Genomic DNA, 18,697 nt, shown 5'->3' with positions numbered 1-18,697 from the left:
CTACACTTTTTAAGTGACAACCAACATTCAACTGCAAATAAAATTAAATCTTGATCAACCAAATGAGAATCTGGATCAGGTTCAGACTCATAGGCCTGGGTGATACGTAAACAAATATGTGATATTTAAAATTTTTAATTTCCATGACAAACAATAATATCCAACTCTTATTTTACTCGGTGTGTAGCCTAAGTCTACTTCTCCAACAATAGCTGGATAGTCACTGTCAGATACTGACACAGAGTTACTTGTCTGATATCGTCAGTTACTGATAATATCGTCATGCCGCACAGGAGCAGTTCAGAATCATCTCTGTACTTGTTATGTTTAAGAACCAAGGGGGTAGGTTTGGATTCAATATTCGTAGGGACCCCCGACACCCCCCCCCCCCCCCCCAAAAAAAAAAAAAAAAAACACACGGTTCCCCAACAATATTGGTAGGGGCATGAACCCACCACCCATACCCAAATCTATGCCCTTGTTAAGAACATCGCTCGATGACAAAACTGACATTGGAATTAATTTATTTAGAAAGTGAAAGTTGAGATAGGACTGCAAGTAAGTGACCTTCTGAAATGTTCAATAGCAGCCATATATTTTCAATGTTTCTTCTTCACTTTCCCTCAAGCTTGTATCCAGAGTGTACAGAAGAAAACAGACCAGAAGAAAAGGTAAAATAAAATAAGCAACACTGATGTTTAAACCATCGATAAAAAGCAGTTACAGGACTTTTTTCTGCCTTCTGGAGTACTGTAAGGATATCTCAATAATAACCTTCGATCGTGGTCTCAATTGTAGTTATTTTCCAGTTATTTCAAAGCCAGAGAGTGCCTTAATATCTATGATTTGTCATCACTGAAAGACATAAGAAGTGACGACGTATGCACTTAGATGACAAAAAAACTCAGAGGCAAAAATTCTCCGAGTTAATTTGCGCCTGTTGTTCTCCACCCCGTCTGTAAAAATCGAGCATCACACCAGACCTTTTCCTCCGATACAATCCACATGAGAAAAACAAAAAAAAAAATGAATTACAGGCCCGCATCAGCAGAGATAAAACAACATTTCTTTTGGTACAGGTGTTCAAAATATACTTGTGCCAGAAGTGGAAGGAGGAGGTCAGTGTGGAATATCAAGGGAATGCATATGACGGCTGGTAAGATCAGCCAGTTCTACTCTCCCGTTGGCTATATTCTGGGTGGGAAGTGACTGAAGGCAGAGAGACGGTACTCTTTGGGGGCAAACTGAAGATAGCAGAGGAATAAAGGCATTTACTGCCTAGGATTTGGGTTCAGGCACTGGTAACAGCTGAAAAGCAGAGACACAGTCTAGCAGCCAGGAGGACGGGGCAGACCAGACTTTGCCTAAGCGTAGCTGGGGAGGCCTGTAGGCACCCTGGGGGTCGTAGAGGACATACTGGGTGCAGAGAGCCTGGTCTGAGCCCGATGGGGCATGGTACGCAGCTGCACTTAGAGTCTGTGTCACGTCGCTGTCCGGCTTCGGCTTACGGGTGAGAACCTGCCCGCCTCCCTCCTTTACCAGCTGGAGCAGCTCCTCTTTTGCAGGGTTTTGGAAAGAGCCCAAGAAGAAGAAGAAGCAGCCATCAAAGAGTGGGGGGAGCTGCAGGAGAGAGAGAACGAGAGAAGAAGAAAATAATGATACAAATATACGGGGGTAGCACAGGGTTTGAGGAGAGGCATTACTATAGGAACAGAGAACACGGTGTTTCTGCTGCATCACTGCACTTACATTTCCAACAGTATGTGCAACATGATTTTTATCTATTCATACAATCACATTTTACCAGATAAAAATGATAAACAACTAAAAATAAATCGACTTATTAAAACAGGTTAGAGGTTCAAAGCAAAATGTGATTCCAGATGAACATCCAGCTAAGGTGAGGCCTTCACCCAAGCAGTTCGGGGAAGAGGAGAGAGATAAATAAATAAGAGAGAAGGAAACAGACACACAAACCGCAGGGTCTGCTGAAGCTGATATCTCTGGGCCTAGATTCAGGCCAGTCTTCAGGATTAACATGGCTGGACTCCGAAGCAGCCATCCTTTAGTTTTTACCCTAGTACTCCAGCAGATGGGAGCTACATGCGGCGCAGAAGCTGCCAGGGATTAGCAATGTCCAATAATTGGATCGTCTATAGCTTTGAGAGCCCCTCGTTCATGGACGATAAGACGGAGGCATTAGCCTGGCATACTGGAGTAGGGTTGGTGGCTAAAGAGCATCAGTGCATGCAGGAACAGGGAGCTTTTGGCAAGGATTCCCAGAATGCTTTGCAGCCAGGCTGGCCAGTATGCAGACAGTTCAGTTAGTTCACTAATCATGTCAGCTAGGTAGGGCGACCCACCTTCCACAGGGGTGCAGCGTGTGAACAGACCAAACAGAACCGTGCTGTATCAGAACTTCTAACAGTTCTTCAGATCCCTAAAACAGCCATGAAGTTCTCCACCCTAAACCCTAACGACCTGCATCCCAGAAGACCTCTTCATTAGTAAACGTGTCCAAGTAGAGCAGCTTTCCTCTGCGGCGGGCATGATCAAACGGTTTAATTTGGCCGCCAACGGAAACTAGAAACACACAATGGTTCATGAAGAGAGAGCTTTGATAAGACAATCGCGAGACTGCAGGCCAGCGAAGAAATATTCATATATTATATCAAATATTCATTCAGCTATACGTACCCGAACATTTATTTGTGGACGTAAACCCCACGGAATCTCCAGCAGTAGGAGCTCTGTTACCCACACACTGCACCAGCTACAAAGCTAACATCCATCTATAGGTCCAATTTAACAAACTGCCATAAAACCCGCAACAAACAGCAGAGGAGAGCTCACCACCCCCACAACTCCTCAGACTGACACTTAAAACCTCCCGGATGCTCCCCCCACTCCGCCCTCCCCACCCTGTTAACGAGCTATAGGTCTCGCCTTTTATTCCTGGGTAACACTTAACCTTTACCGTGACAAGCGCTAAGATTAGCTCCCCAGGAGGCCAAGCCTGGCGACAGATTAGTAATAACAGAGCGCAGTAAGACACGGTAATAACAGCGCGCAGCCTCAGCTTTAACCCTACACGCAGTCCTCCATGCGCGGACGCTTGCAGACATCCTGCGATGACGCATTCTCACGGCGCTCCTTTATTATCCAAGGAGGCGGTGCAGCAGCGTTGTGTGAATGTCACAGAGAAGCTGAGAAGTTTCCTTGCCATCCTGCCAACTGCTGGGAAATCATACATCTAAAGCCCCCCCCCCCCCCCCCCCCCAGCGCTGTCAGCCGTTCAATGGATATTTCAATGCACTAAATTGCGGCTCGTAAACGAATGCGGCTCATAAGGGGAGACGCTTCTCGCTGCTTTAATATGGCTTTCTTGCCCGCAGAGGTATGCGCACCTTACCCGTTTGTGCAAAGCTCCAGGGGTTAGCAAGACAATGAGGGAAGCATTAACAATCAAAAAACATGCGACCCTGCAGTGTTTGCGCAGCTCTGAAAGGAGCTTGCAGAAACCAGCACTGTATACATGCATTCCTGGCCAATGACCTGCTACATATCGCCTCCCGTTGGTCAACTCAGGAGATGCAATAGGGGTTTTCTCCTACCCATGTACCATGCTCAGGAAAAGTTCTATGGAGGCTGTCCTATTGTGCTCTGCTTTCTTGTTGATCGCTTGTCAGAATACGTTGACCTGCTACATGTCGCCCCCTGCTGGCCAGCCTACTACCTGTGGCACTGGCTGTGCCGTTCCAGCACTCACCAGACTGGCTCTGTTCATACGGCTCCTCAGTGGCCCTCCTCCCAACTCGTACTCGTTCTCCTCCATCCATCCCTTCGCCTCGAGGCACGCCGTCACCCCTGTGAAGGGAGAGCATGGAGCAGACCAGCAGTCAGGCAATCCGCCCTAGTGGCACACTAATAATAATAATATTCTTCCCAGCCCCTGACTTTTGTTATGGTGCAGGTCTCCATAGCAATGAGCAAATTTTAGGCAGGCACACCAGAATAAAATTTTAATCAAAAGAGAAACTGAAGTATTTACACAGAATTCAACCCGGATTTCAACGGAATTTATCATTTGGCTTTACCCATTAAAATAGCGCGCCGATTTACTAAAGAGTAACAAATACAAAGAGTAATAAACTTGGGCCTGTAGGCATCTTGGGGGACGTGGAGGAACAGCGAGCCAAGTCTGAGGCTAAGGGGCATGATACCCGGCTGTACCAAAGGTTTTTGTGATGTCACGGTGTGGGTTAAAGGGTAACGGACTTGGGGAAACAGGGAGATAAACCGAGTGACGGAGGGATATATTCCGTGCATCTAGTAGTGAGCCTCTTCACCGTAGCGCAGCAGAATTCGGAATAAATGGCTTTTACACCCGGCTGTGTGTAGAAGATGGCAGACCCTCAAGGGCTCCATGCTAGAAAATGTATTAGCCTCAGTGCGCACGTCCAGCTAGGCCCCAAGGTGATAAGATTGGTTTTCATGCTTCGGTTGCCTTAGTCCCGCACGCTTCCCTCATTCTGACAAAGGAGCGGCGGCTCCATCACGGGGCACCGCGCTAATTAACTGCCCCTCCTATCTGACTGAATCAGCGAGTGCGGTCACGTAAGACAGAGAAGGGAATGGGAGGGGGAATGATAAAGAGGCCCACACGGCTTCATGCGCGGTTCTGCTGGTGGAATGCATCTGACTGCACGCGCCACAGGTGTTGCGTTCCGCATACTCTCACGGCCGCAGCAGCCAATGCGAGCCGGGCGATCCGTACTCTCCTGCTGGGTCGGAGGAGTAAAGGGAAGCCTCTGACAGGATGCTTTCTTCCCCATTGGTTCAACCATATGGTCCTAAAAAGGACCATGATGCACCACTGCCTGAAAATAGAAAATGTTTCCCGCCCCGATCCTCAGGGACGCCGAGACGGTCCACGTTTTTGCTGCCTCCCAGTTCCCAGCAAACCTCTACCATGTATTTGGTTTTCTTGGTCGCTTAATCGTTTTGTTCAGGCGCGCTAGGAGCTGGGAGGGGGCAAAAATGTGGGCGGTCTGGTTCCCTGATGTTTGCAAACACTGATGACAGCAATACTTAGACAGGAGGGTTGTGGTTCGAGGAAAAAAAAAAAAAAAAAAAAACTCATGGGAATTATGAACGCAATAAAACTGTAAAGTGTGAGCAATCATATCAAGAGACCAGAATGACCACCCTGAATGAGATCTAGTCCTGACTTGGTAGGGAAGGTCATTCCTTGGCTGAAAGGTACAAGTATAAGGGCTTATCCAGCAAGGAGACCAAGAGTAACCCCTGTCCAGGACACGAGCAGGAAGACGACGCCTTACAGCTCCTTGGACGACGATTTTTCGGCACTTCCCAAAAACACGGCTATCTATCCATGTCTGTACAGCACGGCTACCCACAAGGCACAAAATCAATATCGCTTCAACTTGATTCTGATATATGTTCCCTATGAGATAATGTCCATGCCATGGTCGACGTCTCCATCCTGGCGGCCCGCTGGATGGAGAGGAAACTTAATTACCCGGGAAAGTGCTCGGTGTTTAACGCCCCATCGATTTATCCGCACAAGGGGGCAAACGGTGGCATGCTTGCACAAATATTTAATTGGAGTTTGAAAAGTTACCGATGACTCTTCCACAGAGGATGCATTCACTGGCTAGGGCGCTTTTAGGACAGTCAGACAAATACACCCATAGTCCTTTGTCGGGAAAACCTTTCATGATTCTCCCCCCCCCCACCCCCAGTAGAACACAGAGAGGAATTTAAAGTGCAGGGTCTGTGAGAATAATGGTGACGTTTCCTTCAAAAATTCTTTCATTTTTTTCATTATTCTCAAAAGATAAAAAAGCTACCTAATATAAGAGCAGAAGACTGAAAGGCCCGATTCTGCCACTGATGTTGTCTGGACTGTATTTGGTGGTTGGAGCAGGACACCAAGCCGATGGAGATGTCAAAGCACAGAACGCTTCAGCAGAGGCAATGACCTGAGCTGAGATACTGAAGTTTCCTTCATGAAAGCTTCTCCATAATTCACCACCGGCAGTGATGACTATCTCCACTCACAAAAAGTGTAGCCACTGCTGTATGTGTAACTGCAAACATATTGACACTGATGCACTGAAAACATAAGCACAGTGACTGACGGCTCCGAGGACCCGCAGTGAACGCTCACTGTGATCGTCACTGCAGTGGTAACGGTCACACTGTGGGCTTACATTTGAAACTCAGCATCCAGCAGCCGTTGAGGAGCCCGTGGAAGCAGGACATGGTTGTGGGCATGGTGCTGTCCGGCACGATGACGTGACTCACTGAAAAACAGGAGGAGGATTTGGCCAACCTACCCACCAGGGCACCGATCAAGCAAGACGTACGATTGCTAGATACACCCCGACATTTATTTCACCGTTTATTTTCTCTAAACCAGCACATAACATTATTTTGGAAGCAATTGGCTACTAACTGCCTTTCAGACAAAAACAAACATCAGAACCAGAGATGGAACAAAAGGCAAGACATTTACAGTAAATACCATGAAAGCAGGGCATGTGGGAATGCCAGCAACTCGCCGGCCCACGCCACCACTCCCCATTGCTGTATTTAACTGCTCGCCTTTTCCACATAACGGCAAATGCAGTGCACGGTTCAATGCCTCAAAGGTCCCCCCTCCCCAGCAGCACTGGAGCTCCCATCTGAATCAGGCACATATGCTCTAAATTCCTTCTATTTCCGACAAACCCTTCATTGCCAAGCAGCATTCGGGGCAGTTTCACCTGATGCCGACTACATAAAGGCGACCATTCCTCGAACCACAGTGGGATTCATATTCGAGGAAGGTTTCCCGCGATTCATTTCCAGCCGTCCTTCAGGAGAAAGACGTTCTTAAAAACAGATGTTTCATCATTATGCAAAATGAACACCTTCATTACGGAACATATTTGTGAAACGTCACTTCCAATTACTGCTATTCCACTGAAAGTTTAAAAAAACCAAAAAAGATCTGGCAATTCTGCTGCTTTTTGTGCTGTGAAATCGTTAAAAAGGTGCATTTGTTTTAGAAAGAATAATGAAATTGCTGTACAGAGTCTAACACTAAGCACAAAAGAAAATATTAGGGTACTTCGTGTTGTTTTGGCGGTTCAAAGGTCTAACTGCATACTTTTTTACGAAATATGTTCACTAATGTCTATGGAAACAAAGAGAAAAAAAATAATAAAAAAATCAGTGAATCTCAGGTATGTTAGAGTACAAATACAGTGAAATCTACTGCGATTGTGCAAAGGATTTCATTTAGTCCGACCTTATTTAAGTGAGATGAAGCCCACTGAGTAGAACCATTGGCTAACGAGGCTTCTAACACTTACAAGATGGGCACTATTGCGTTCCGTCTTTCACCTGCAGATTTATCCCTCTCCCCACTGGTTCAATCACCGGTCTCCACCCCACACTATCTGCTCCCCAGGAGGCCGATACCGGTGCTGGAGAAGGTGTCCACATGCTGGCCTCCGAGAAGCCTGGCCAGGTCGGTCAGCTGGTTCTGCAGGGGCTTGGTTAGCCGGCTGCCCAGCAGCCTGATAGTCCCCTCCCTCTGCGAAAGACCCCCAACCTGGAAAATGGTGATGTATTTATTTTAAACAGGCACAACTCCACCAAAGGGCTACATATGCAGACACCTGTGCATATGTACAATATTACAAACATGTTATTACATTCTCATAGATGCTTCAAAAATGCACTAATACTGGGTTGTACAGATACAGATATAGATGTAGACAGCGAGGGTGGGAGACAGACAGACAGCGAGGGTGGGAGACAGACAGACAGCGAGGGTGGGAGACAGACAGACAGCGAGGGTGGGAGACAGCCTTAATCTCCAAAGGGAAATTCAGAACAGGGTCAATGACAAAGTTCTTTAATTTTTCTGGTTCAGTTATTAAGTAGTATTATTCCTACTTATGCATATCATAGACAATTGTTGATAGCTTATCACCGGAATCTGACACGTCTGCCTCATCAAAAAGGAAATGAACTGCTGAATGGGAAAGTGGTAACCGTCGTACCTTCCGCAAGCCGCCCGGGGAGCTGAGGGGAGAGCAGGGAGGGGTGGGGTCTTTGTGGTCCTTTTGAAGGATTGCCCGCATTTCCTCCGTCTTGGCACAGTCCACAGGGCGGAGCCCAAACATGTTCCTGCAGGAGTCATCATAGCAATATGCTACAGACAACATACCGTCAATTTATTATCTAGCTTGCAAAACTGTGAAAAGAATCGATTCAAATCAGCTCTTCAGCAAGACACCTACCTATTTTCATAAGCATTCTCTTCTGCAAAACCTTCTCCAAAAGGTCAAACAGCAGCCGTACATAATTTATGTGTTTCTCCGGCACCTTTTGTCACGGGCTCAAGATTATAGGGCTTAACCCTACAACACTCACTTGAATGGAAAATAATTGGCTTAGCGAGAGAACCATTCAGATTGTAGAGGAGGTGGATCCAAGCAACTACAGGAGATGGACCAAGACTTCTGATGGGACCAAAAAATCAGAAGTCTTGGTCCATCTCCTGTAGTTGCTAGGATCCACCTCCTCTACAATCTGAATGGTTCTCTCGCTAAACCAATCACTTTTCATTCTGCCCTCAGAACATTTTTGTGTAAGTAAAATTCCAGCAAGCACAACTTTGAGTGCCTCATTTCCTTTGTCTAGCCTATGCCCTGACCTGGAGTTGCTCCACACTTAGGGAGACTGAATTTCCTGAGGCTTTTCAGGCAAAATACTTAAGTAAAAAGTGCAAGTGACTGACTCATAACTCACTAGGTTCCAAGGCTCCCAACTGTCTACTTTAGCACCCAGATCCCTGGCGCAACCCTCGGTCAGTAAGGTATGTCAGTTCGATCCAAATACGGGAACCCCCTCCCCCCCCCATTACCGCGAGGATCAAGAACACACACACGCCTGCCCACAGCGGACCTTCCTCCCACGAAGGCCCACACCATGATCATGGAGCCCCAACAAGCCTTTGACCTGAAGCATGGACACCTGGGATGGGTACTGAGATTAAGCAGTCACATTGTGACGACAGCAGAGGCACAATTAATAGGTCCACTGGTCCATATAATATTTCATTTGAATTCATGAAACCCCAACTCCGCCCAAACCTGACAATGGGTGAAATATCGGTACAGGCAAAAAAAATATATATAAACATGCAAAGAGATAGAAAAGTTGAGCCCAAGGCAGGGATGGGATCAATGCAAGACGCACCTCTTTAAATCAGGATACATATCTGGTATTTCCTAAAGCAATTAGCCAAAACCGATCAATCTACCAATATTCAGTCAATTTCCTGCTATTCTATTGTGTGCAAAATGGAATTAACCTGTTGAGAAATAACTAAAAAGCTAAATAAATGAAGGAAGGGGGGGATTACCAATGTGTATTTGCTAACTAGCATCTTGTTCACCTGATATTTATCTCGATATCCTAACCCTTCGCTGTCCTACAAAACACACACACAGGGTGAGAGGAGGCAAGTGTGACAACCAATTAAACGTCACTAAATAGAAAGCACGGAAAAGCCCGTTTACCCTAAACTGTCCACAATCCTCGGACAGACGGACTAACCTGATACTTGACATCCAATCGCATCCATGTTTCACTTTATTAGAGATGACATGTGCCACTACACAGCTGAATGGATAAACAAGCCAGCCAGCTGAAAAACAGCAGGCATCCACTTTGTGGGGAAGCCAATGCAGAAAATTTACAAATGGGTCTGCAATGAACAGATGAGAAGAGACCAAGCTCCAGAGTTGCACCTCGTCTCCCTGGGTGCCTATCTGTCGGCCCTAATTAACATGCTTTTTCACCACCTGTGTAACCAGCATGCACTGCAGCTCAGATCGACTGTGCATCCTGCCGGTCACCAGCAACGCCATCGATCGTCACTCCCGACCCGAAAGGTTTCTCCCAGCTGCAGCGATCTCAGAGGCTAAACCCATCCCGAGGGCTGTTTAATTACACACAGATGGTAAATAACAAGCAAACACTCTCCAAACATTACCCTGCAAGATCTGGCTGGGTGCAAAATTGCCTTTAAAAGGCCACCGAATTATCGCTGAACACATACACGTGTACTGACTGTCTGAGAAAAGAAAGAAATCTATGGCCCACTTCAGGGTAAACATAATCACAAACAGGATGAGGTTTGCTCCTTAACAGTTGTGGTGCTTGCAATGTTTTTCAATTCCTTCCATATAGTACCCGTAAGGCCATTTGAGAAATTTCATATAAAGCTTTTATAAGAAACCTAACACTTAATTGACTGAAAGATGAATAATGTGGCAAGGAAAACCAGCACTTTTATATCTCAGGTGCTCAGTCTTTCACTCTGGTTATAAATTTCATTTTCTCATCCCTCAGAACTTAGAATTCAAAGTCATAAACTCAAAACCCACGTGGGGAGTTTGGGGGTACCGAATGAGCAGTGATGTTTCTGTTTCGGATACACTTCGGTTAGGGCTGTGACTTGAGGGTATACTCACAGCACACTTTGTGAGGCCCCGTACTCCAGGAGAAGCCTGACCACATCCACATGGCCATTTTGCACTGCGTCGTGTAGAGGCGAGTCATTCTGGTAGCCAGGGGCATTCATCAGCGCCCCCTGCTGGAGCAGCACTGCCACAACATCCAGGTGCCCAAGATTACACGCCTCATGCTGAAACACCAATAACAAAAAAGCAGCTTGACCTTACATTTGACCTTCCATAAAAAAACATGACGAGAGACAAAGAAGTTATCTGGACGGCCAAGAAGGCAAAGTACCCAAGCCAGCTATTTTCATAAAATACCAAAAATGATTCCATACAAATATTTCATCAGAGTGTGCTGGATTCATTGTATACCGCTGTATATCATTTCCGGTTTGGTACACGCAATGAAAAGAATGAATACGTTCACCGGCATTGCCACTGTCAGGCTAGCGAGGCTAAAGTGGTGAATATTTTTAGCAAGCATCTGAATCTGTTTTAGTCATGTTTTATTCATTAATTGTGACGCTTGGTTTATGGTTGTCTAGCCAGCGTTAAAACACGCCAACCAGGCCGGAGGGGGGACTGATTAACGGTGATGATCATCACTTTTTAATTTAAATGGATAATGATGGATCGGCAGGACGGACTTAATTGTGATTTAAAAACATGAACTTTATACACAGCGTACCACCTCAGAAAGCATTAGGCTCTCTGCATACCATCATTGTGAAATTAGACTTGAACAATATACTGGGTAAGAGCTTCTGTTATTTTCTCTGCATGAGGGTTATTGTTTGACATTTTCTCCCTTCATGCTAGTGTTTGCTGCAGGGTGGATCGCTGCATAGTGCTGCAGGCGGCAATTTCGTCATATTCTTTCTTATGTTTAGTTCTTAGATGTTTAATTAGATTACTTGTGTTGTACGAATGTTTTCACACCTACTCTTTATATTGTCGCTGAGCAATGTTCGCAATCTGCTCTACTTTGTCTTTTATTGTTAACTTTAAAGCACAGGTGTGACGAACGTTCACTTTACGTCTTTACTTTTACGAAAGACCTGCATTAGCACCGGTTTTTGTTAACCGAGAGAAATCCAAAAAAGGATTTTCGCTTTTGTACGAAAAGAAGAAATGTGGGAAAAACATTTTTTATCAGCAAGCCAATTATAAACGTACAATAATGTGCCACATAATGACGTTTCACCAACAACGGGCCGCAACGGTAATCCGATAACATCATAACGGACCTGAAAAATTCCTCTCGCCTGGCAACGTCATCGCCGCCGTAATGTCATAGACCAACTCATTCCTCACGTGTTTGTGGTGATGCTGCTGTAAAGAAACTGTGCTACCAGGTGTATAATAAAATAGCGCATATGATTACGTATAGTATATAATACCAGGTAATAAAAACAACAGTTACTCGTTTATACATTTCCTATACTGTATCTTTATACATTTTTTTAGGCTATCCCAAATAGCCTGGGTGCATAGTAGACAAATCTATCTAGGTTTATGCAAGCATACTCTATATCGATCTCACAATTGCAAAATCACCTAACAACACATGGGTCAGAACGTATCCCTGTCGTTAAGCGACACGTGACTGTATCGATTCTGGTAAGTGAAACTACACTGATACATAAAATCTAAAACAACACTAAGATAGAATAAAAACAGGAACGATATAATACATGCACAGCCTACATAAAGTAGAAATAATGTGTTATTTGGTATGAGCTGTTATTTTTTTCAGTCTGGGAATGCTCAAAAAATTCTCACATATAAATGCATAATCGCTTCTTCATTTTATCATTTCGCCTTACGAAAGGTTTCATAGGAATGCACACCGCAGACATACTGAGTCGCTGATACTGCTGATACGTCATGACGTGATATTGGTTATTTGGTTGTGTCAGAACATGGAGCAGTGGGGCTTTCCGGCAGATAAGTGTGGGGACGTTCAGTGCCATAGGGAATGAGCACGGTAACACCAGTACTCGAGGTATTTGCAGTCACTTTCTTTTGTTTAGTAGTAGGATCCCATATTCCTCTTTTGCCATCACTAGGGACAAGATAAACCGCGGGGAATATATACTCGGATGGGATAAAACACAGGTCTGTCTTAAACGGGGCCAACAAGAAATAGGATACCTTTAATTATAAGGGGGACGACACTGAAAACTGACAGATATGCATGTAAGCGGCTACAAGCTGCAGATTAAACTGCATTTCTGCAGATCCTTCAGAGACTGCTTTACAATTACCAGAGCTGATGCTTCATGTTTACGCCTGTGTTTTAAGGTGGGGGAGGGCAGGTTGCATCAGGCATGTAATTACTTTTTGATGCTTGATCAGCACAGGCCTGGAAAGGCTTAAGATCAGCCTGTAATACCGATGCATCCTTCCACCTGTCGTTTCCTGCAGGGTAGAGGAAAGAGGGACGAGAGAGACTCACCAGGGGAGTCCAGCCAGCATGGTCCTTCAGATTGGGATCTGCCCCACGCTCCAGAAGCTCTTCAACCGCCTTGATGTCCCCCTGCATAGAAGGCAGTCCACCCTGACTCAGAAAGCCTCTTATTGACCTGTGAGGTCAAGGTAGTCGACAGAAGTGTATGGTTCGGTCCAGAAAGTAAAAATCCAGACCTGGATTTTTGATTCAACTTACCAGTTGAGTCCTCTGTGACTGTCACTCTTTATGCTCAACTGGTTTGTTAAAACAAAATCTTGGTCTGGATTTTCACTTTCTGGACCTGAGCTTTCCACTTCTGGCAACAGACGCGCAGGGGGGGACGGACGGCGTGGACCGACTGAGCGCAAAGACATGCTGTTTTGCTTCCCAGCAGGAACAAATATCGATTACCGCAGACAAAGGGAGGAAATTATGTTTATTTCTGACAGCCTGACTTTAAGCCTTTGTACATCACAGCCATCATGCGACAGGATAAATCAGATATGCCTGCAAGTATAAACATAATCCATCAATTACTGAGAGCTGAATTAATCATTTACAGTAGCAAGACTTTTTTTTTTTAATCAGCTAGGACCTCACCTCCTCATAATGAATATAATGTTAATATACTGATTTTCTATTGATATGGCTAATTGCAAGTGGCTGCTTACTGGATTTAAATCATTGGGTCACGTCCAGATGGCTTCAAGGTACGTTTCAAATCCTAATTGAAAAACCATAATGGAATATCTGTAAGCTACACACAAGCTGCATTCTATTACCACTGTAGAAGCAAGTGACTGGGAATTCTCAGGGGCGCTGTGGGCACAGGACACTCCTAATGGTGTAAAAAGGCAGTTAACGGTCTCTACCTTCATGGCGGCCAGGTGCAGAGGAGTCTCCCCCTTGTGGTTCCTCTTGAGGAGAGGTGGAGTTCGCGGGGAGGTAGAAGATTCGGGCTGCTGTTCTCCGAGCCTTCGGTAGCATGCTTTGGCGGCAGGGCTGGCGATTGGAGCCGCACGGGCTGGGTCTTTTTCTCCACACCGTGCCCCTGGACCAGGGGACAGCCTGGGCTTCTTTGGGGTCCCTTGGGCACGCTCCTCAGTGCGAGGTCTGCCTCTTCTGGGCGTTTGGCAGGAGGGGTCCGAATGTGCCCCATCTGCTGTCTGTCTGCCCGGACTGGAATCCGCCCCCATTATCCGGCGTCTTGGCCTCTGGTTTCCGCCCTGCGTAGCTCTCTGAGACGGACCTCTGGATGGAGTCAGCGAGCAACTGTCCTCATCTGGCTGGGGCCCTGCTGGAGAATCACAGACTTCCACTGCGGACTGGAATGACACCTTCCTGCTAGATCTTCCAACCTCCACGGCATTCCCTTCCCTGCTGCCACTTCCCCTCGCTTGGTCAATCCCCCACTGGTGGTTAAGTGCATCCAGCTTCTCCTTCTGAGCAATCTTCTCTGTCTGCTTGCGTAGAACACGCTTCGGGCACAATACAGGCGGCCTTCTAACATTCTTCTTCCCTGCCGTCTTTTTCAGGCCATCACTGTTGCCTCCACATGGGTAGGATGAGACAGAGTCCTGGGAGGAGGAACTGAAACTAAAGACAGAGTGATCTCTGGGCCTGGTAGAGCTCCCACATTTCTCTGCCATTCCCCCTTTCCTGGGGTCTTGTGGCACCAACTTCACCCGTTTATCTACCCGGCATCGTACTTTGCGACTCCGCGGGCTGAACCAGATTTTAAAGCGTTTTGCAGCCTTGACAGCAGCAGGCTGTACGGGATGCAGGGATGATTCTTCGGACGGGGAGGCTAAAAGAAAAAGAAATTACATCAGTGTCATGCACCCCATACAAGGCCTGCCGGTCATCTGCTTAACCTGTGGGATGGGGGGTCGGGGGGGGGTCTAGTTTAACTGCAAAGCAATCCTATCAGTCTTAGATCTCCATAACAATAACTTGTAAGGTAACGTTAAAACAATATGAATGACATGTCCTTTCACATAAACAAATATTTTCCACATCTGAAAAATCCAGCTCTTAATTAGTAGCATTCAATTCATTTGAAGACATCCATCTGCTCCCAAAAAACATCTAGGTGAACCACATTCAACCTTCGGCTGGTGAGAGGAACCCTCTAAACCAGCAGATTGTGTACCATTGACTTCAGCAGGGCTCAACAGCGCCTCCAGCTGGCAGAAGAGCTGCGTAATGTTGCTGAGCTGCCGGTTGATCTGGAGATCCTTCACCCAGGCAGGACTCTGGCATACAAGGCAGCCAGCACCGGCACTGGGACCCGCACACATCCTGCAAAGTGAGCAAACACCAGCCGTGCACCCAGTTTGGGTCAAACGGTGCAAAATATATTGCACAAACACAGAGTCAGTCAAGCTCAGCTTGATGTTCTTAGCTTATACACAGTTTTAAGCGATTCAGATTAATCATATTTCACGGCAGCACCAAAAGCAGACCACCAACCCACTGTTAAGCCTAGATCTTAAACTATCTGTACTGTACACCACCTTAATGTATTGATAATGGTCCCGTGTTTTAATAACTTAAAATCTGCAAAAGGATGCATATCCTACTTACATAGTGTATTGAGAAATACAAGCTTCAGAAATTCAGAACATTTTCAGCACTTGAGCAACCAAGTATAGCCTTAGTGAAAAATGAAATTACTGAGAAACTGTACAATTTCGTTACAATTATGTATCATTCAGCATTGCATTCTGCATGTTTAGCTTCATATATGTGTATATACTTACACACTAATACACAACTTACAGTACTTGATTAGATTATAAACTATTCTAGCCACCTGATTTTAAAAGGCGTTTGGTGTTTCGTCTGTTACTAATTTTAATGATCATCCTAGCAGACTTTATTTCCGGAATAACGGCATAGCATATTCAGTATTTGATCGCAATAAATCCTTAACAAAACAGTGACTGGAATGTATCCTGTATAGATGATAATGGTCAGTCTATGATAATATTAAACTTTTATAGAAACTTATATTTACTTTTATAGACAGACAGATGTGACTTAGACATAACGCAGAGTCACAAACTCTCAAGTTACATGTACACATACATGTAAATGTGCGTGCACGTGAGTGCAGAATTGTCTCCAATTGAAAATCTCACGCCAGCCTGCTGACCAAAGTTGGGATCCCTGATTCAGACTCACCTGCAGAACATGTGCTCACACGTACCCAGGTACACCGGCTCTTTCATCAGTTGGGAACTAAGTCAATCAAAATAAGATTAATAAATACTTCAAATGAACCATCGCACATGAACTGGGAACTACAACAATACATCGAATTATAATAGTAACTAATATGGCGATTTCTCCGAGCAGCCCCTTATAAAACACGACCGTGGCCCATTACCGACAAGTCCCGGGCACCCGCCCGGTCAGCTGGGACACAGAAGCGCGGACGCTGCCTACATGCTCGGCGGCGGTGGCCCAATTACCATTTCGCACACAACAGGAGTTGCCTGAAACTCGCCACTGCCAGGCGGGTTCGGCCCCAGGGCCCAGAACCAGGATCGCTTTCCATACTCCGTTATTGTGCTTGCTTTGTCTGTATTTACTCCTCACTGTGCTTCACATCTCCCGCCAGTGCGAGTCGGAGGAGGAGCCTGTCCGACATTAGCCGACCATAGCATATGTTAGCATTTCTTAGCTTGGCGGACATGATCCACCCTTAGCATATGTTAGCATTTCTTAGCTTGACGGGCATTAGCCGGCCATAGCATATGTTAGCATTTCTTAGCTTGGCGGACATTAGCCGCCCTTAGCATATGTTAGCATTTCTTAGCTTGACGGATATTAGTCGGCCATAGCACATGTTAGCATTTCTTAGCTTGTGTCGATGAGCGTATTTTAGCTCGGTTCTACTTATTGAGTAACTACCAACACGTATGTTAATGACGGGACGTTGTGTGCAGGTATGTATGTGTATATTTAGCGGTGTGGGTGGGGGTGGGATTTAGCGTAGTGGATAGCGACGCTGCCTCCGATGGCTGAGACGTGGGTTCGAACCCCCCACTCGGCTCCATGCGAAATTAACATCCTTCAGTGCTGTTGTGGGGAGGGCCGACTACAGATTTTCCATCTTTACTCCCGCAGTCCGAAAACATGCTAAAATTGATTGGAGCTCTCAAAATCATTCTTAGTCTGTGGTGAGATGCACACATCTGGCACATGCATGTGCAGACTTGTCTGGAACTGAAAATTTCACTGCATCCAGCTGACACTGGCATGACCGACTCCATTGTCATCTCCAACCCTGGAGATGCATGTGCATATTAAGCGGGGAAATTTATGCAACTGCTGTCTGTTAAATGCATGTTGGAATATGATTCATATTCATTGTGAATACCGGTCAAAAGTAGGTTCATTTAACTAACTACGGCAATTTTGACTGAAGAACAGTAGTATAAAATGACTTATAATTATATCACTACGTTGTAATGGGTAGATGGATAATTAAAACTCATTACAATACGTCGACGAATAGGCATCACAGCTCACGAGAATCATTTCTCTGTACATTTTTAACATGTACGATGAAGCAGCTATGTAATTTGCCATACTCCCATGGCACTGAACATCCCCACATTTCTGTGCCGAAAAGCCCCATTGCTCCATGTTCTAACAAAGCCAAAGTGTAAACCTACTTAATCTAATTCATGGATCCATTAATTAATTTTCCATCCTGGCAATAAAAATTATGGTGGTATCAGCACTATAATCTTTCTATTTCATGTCAGGCAGGCGATTCTGGTAGTCAGCTGGGGGGTAATAGGAGGCTCTGGGCATCTGAGTGGCACTGGAGTCGGTCATGCCAGTGTCAGCTAGTCCGGTCAACATCCCAGCTGGCGTCACTGTTATTTGTATTAAAATTCTCCTCTGAGCTGCCCTTATAATCACTAAAAATGGAAGATAACAGGGCTGAAAACAAATTATGAAGATGTGTAAAGCTTCATAATGAATGCCGGACAGCCATGTGAAAATGAATACTAATGAAACGCCGCGTGACTGACTGGGACTGTGTACAAAGCACGTGACGTGCAGCTGGTCAGACCTGATCATCTGACTCCTCACGTAATGGCCCCGCCCACATGGACACAATGCTTATCAAGTTTTAATTGATTATTTATGGGTAAAACCGTGGGGGGCGTTTAAATAATTTTTATTTCTCTCCTTTGTTGTGTCTGAATTCATCTGTTCTAACCTTTCGAGCTAGATTTTTTATTAGATAATAATCCTATAAGACTGTCATTGTGCACCTTTACAGACTCCTCCTAGAGGAATTCCAAATAAAAATGGACTATGCTGTAAGTCCTTGTAAATAGCATTCACCTAATGGTAAGATTAACTTGTAAAAGGGAGGTGTCCTTGTTTAGTCATTACTACATCACTGGAATAAAGATAGATTTAATTTATACAAAGATAATGAAGCTTGACCTCAAAATCCGCATCACCTAAATAAAACAAAGCACTGCATTATATCAGTCTACGTCCGGTTTACTAACGGACCCTAAGAGCTCCTTTGCACGCATGTAATGGATCCACATTCTGTTTTCCATAGCAAAAGTCGAAGTAAAAAATAATTATACCACCATCTAGTGGATGAAGCATAATACAACATCCATCCAATAAATGTCATACTGTCGAGGTCTACGTAATG

The 18,697-nt window shown here is 45.3% G+C and overlaps 1 protein-coding gene across 1 annotated transcript; it reads right to left on the bottom strand.

Moving 5' to 3' along the window:
- Positions 1–507: 507 nt before the first annotated feature.
- Positions 508–17,105, bottom strand: bard1 (BRCA1 associated RING domain 1). The gene is made up of 11 exons (XM_048979381.1): positions 16,476–17,105; positions 16,186–16,242; positions 15,152–15,300; positions 13,872–14,806; positions 13,006–13,086; positions 10,560–10,732; positions 8,079–8,205; positions 7,492–7,624; positions 6,237–6,329; positions 3,770–3,867; positions 508–1,620 (listed from the first exon to the last, which is right to left on the bottom strand). Exons 1-11 carry the CDS (start codon positions 16,559–16,561, stop codon positions 1,279–1,281), a joined length of 2,274 nt encoding a protein of 757 aa, XP_048835338.1. The 5' UTR covers positions 16,562–17,105; the 3' UTR covers positions 508–1,278.
- Positions 17,106–18,697: the final 1,592 nt, after the last annotated feature.

The sequence above is a fragment of the Brienomyrus brachyistius genome, chromosome 16, assembly GCF_023856365.1.
Source record: "Brienomyrus brachyistius isolate T26 chromosome 16, BBRACH_0.4, whole genome shotgun sequence".
Classification (NCBI taxonomy): Eukaryota; Metazoa; Chordata; class Actinopteri; order Osteoglossiformes; family Mormyridae; genus Brienomyrus; species Brienomyrus brachyistius.
The sequence above is the reverse complement of the archived record's forward strand: the minus strand, read 5'-3'. Positions and strand labels throughout refer to the sequence as shown.

Bases quoted from the DNA above. Each gene is read 5' to 3' on its own strand.
- bard1 (XM_048979381.1), bottom strand. From the start codon at position 16,561: ATGGAAAGCGATCCTGGTTCTGGGCCCTGGGGCCGAACCCGCCTGGCA. The intron at 7,625-8,078 runs GTACGACGGTTA...ACCATTTTCCAG, and splicing joins CCCCGGGCGGCTTGCGGAAG to GTTGGGGGTCTTTCGCAGAG. The intron at 1,621-3,769 runs GTGAGTGCTGGA...TCTCTCCTGCAG, and splicing joins GTATGAACAGAGCCAGTCTG to CTCCCCCCACTCTTTGATGG.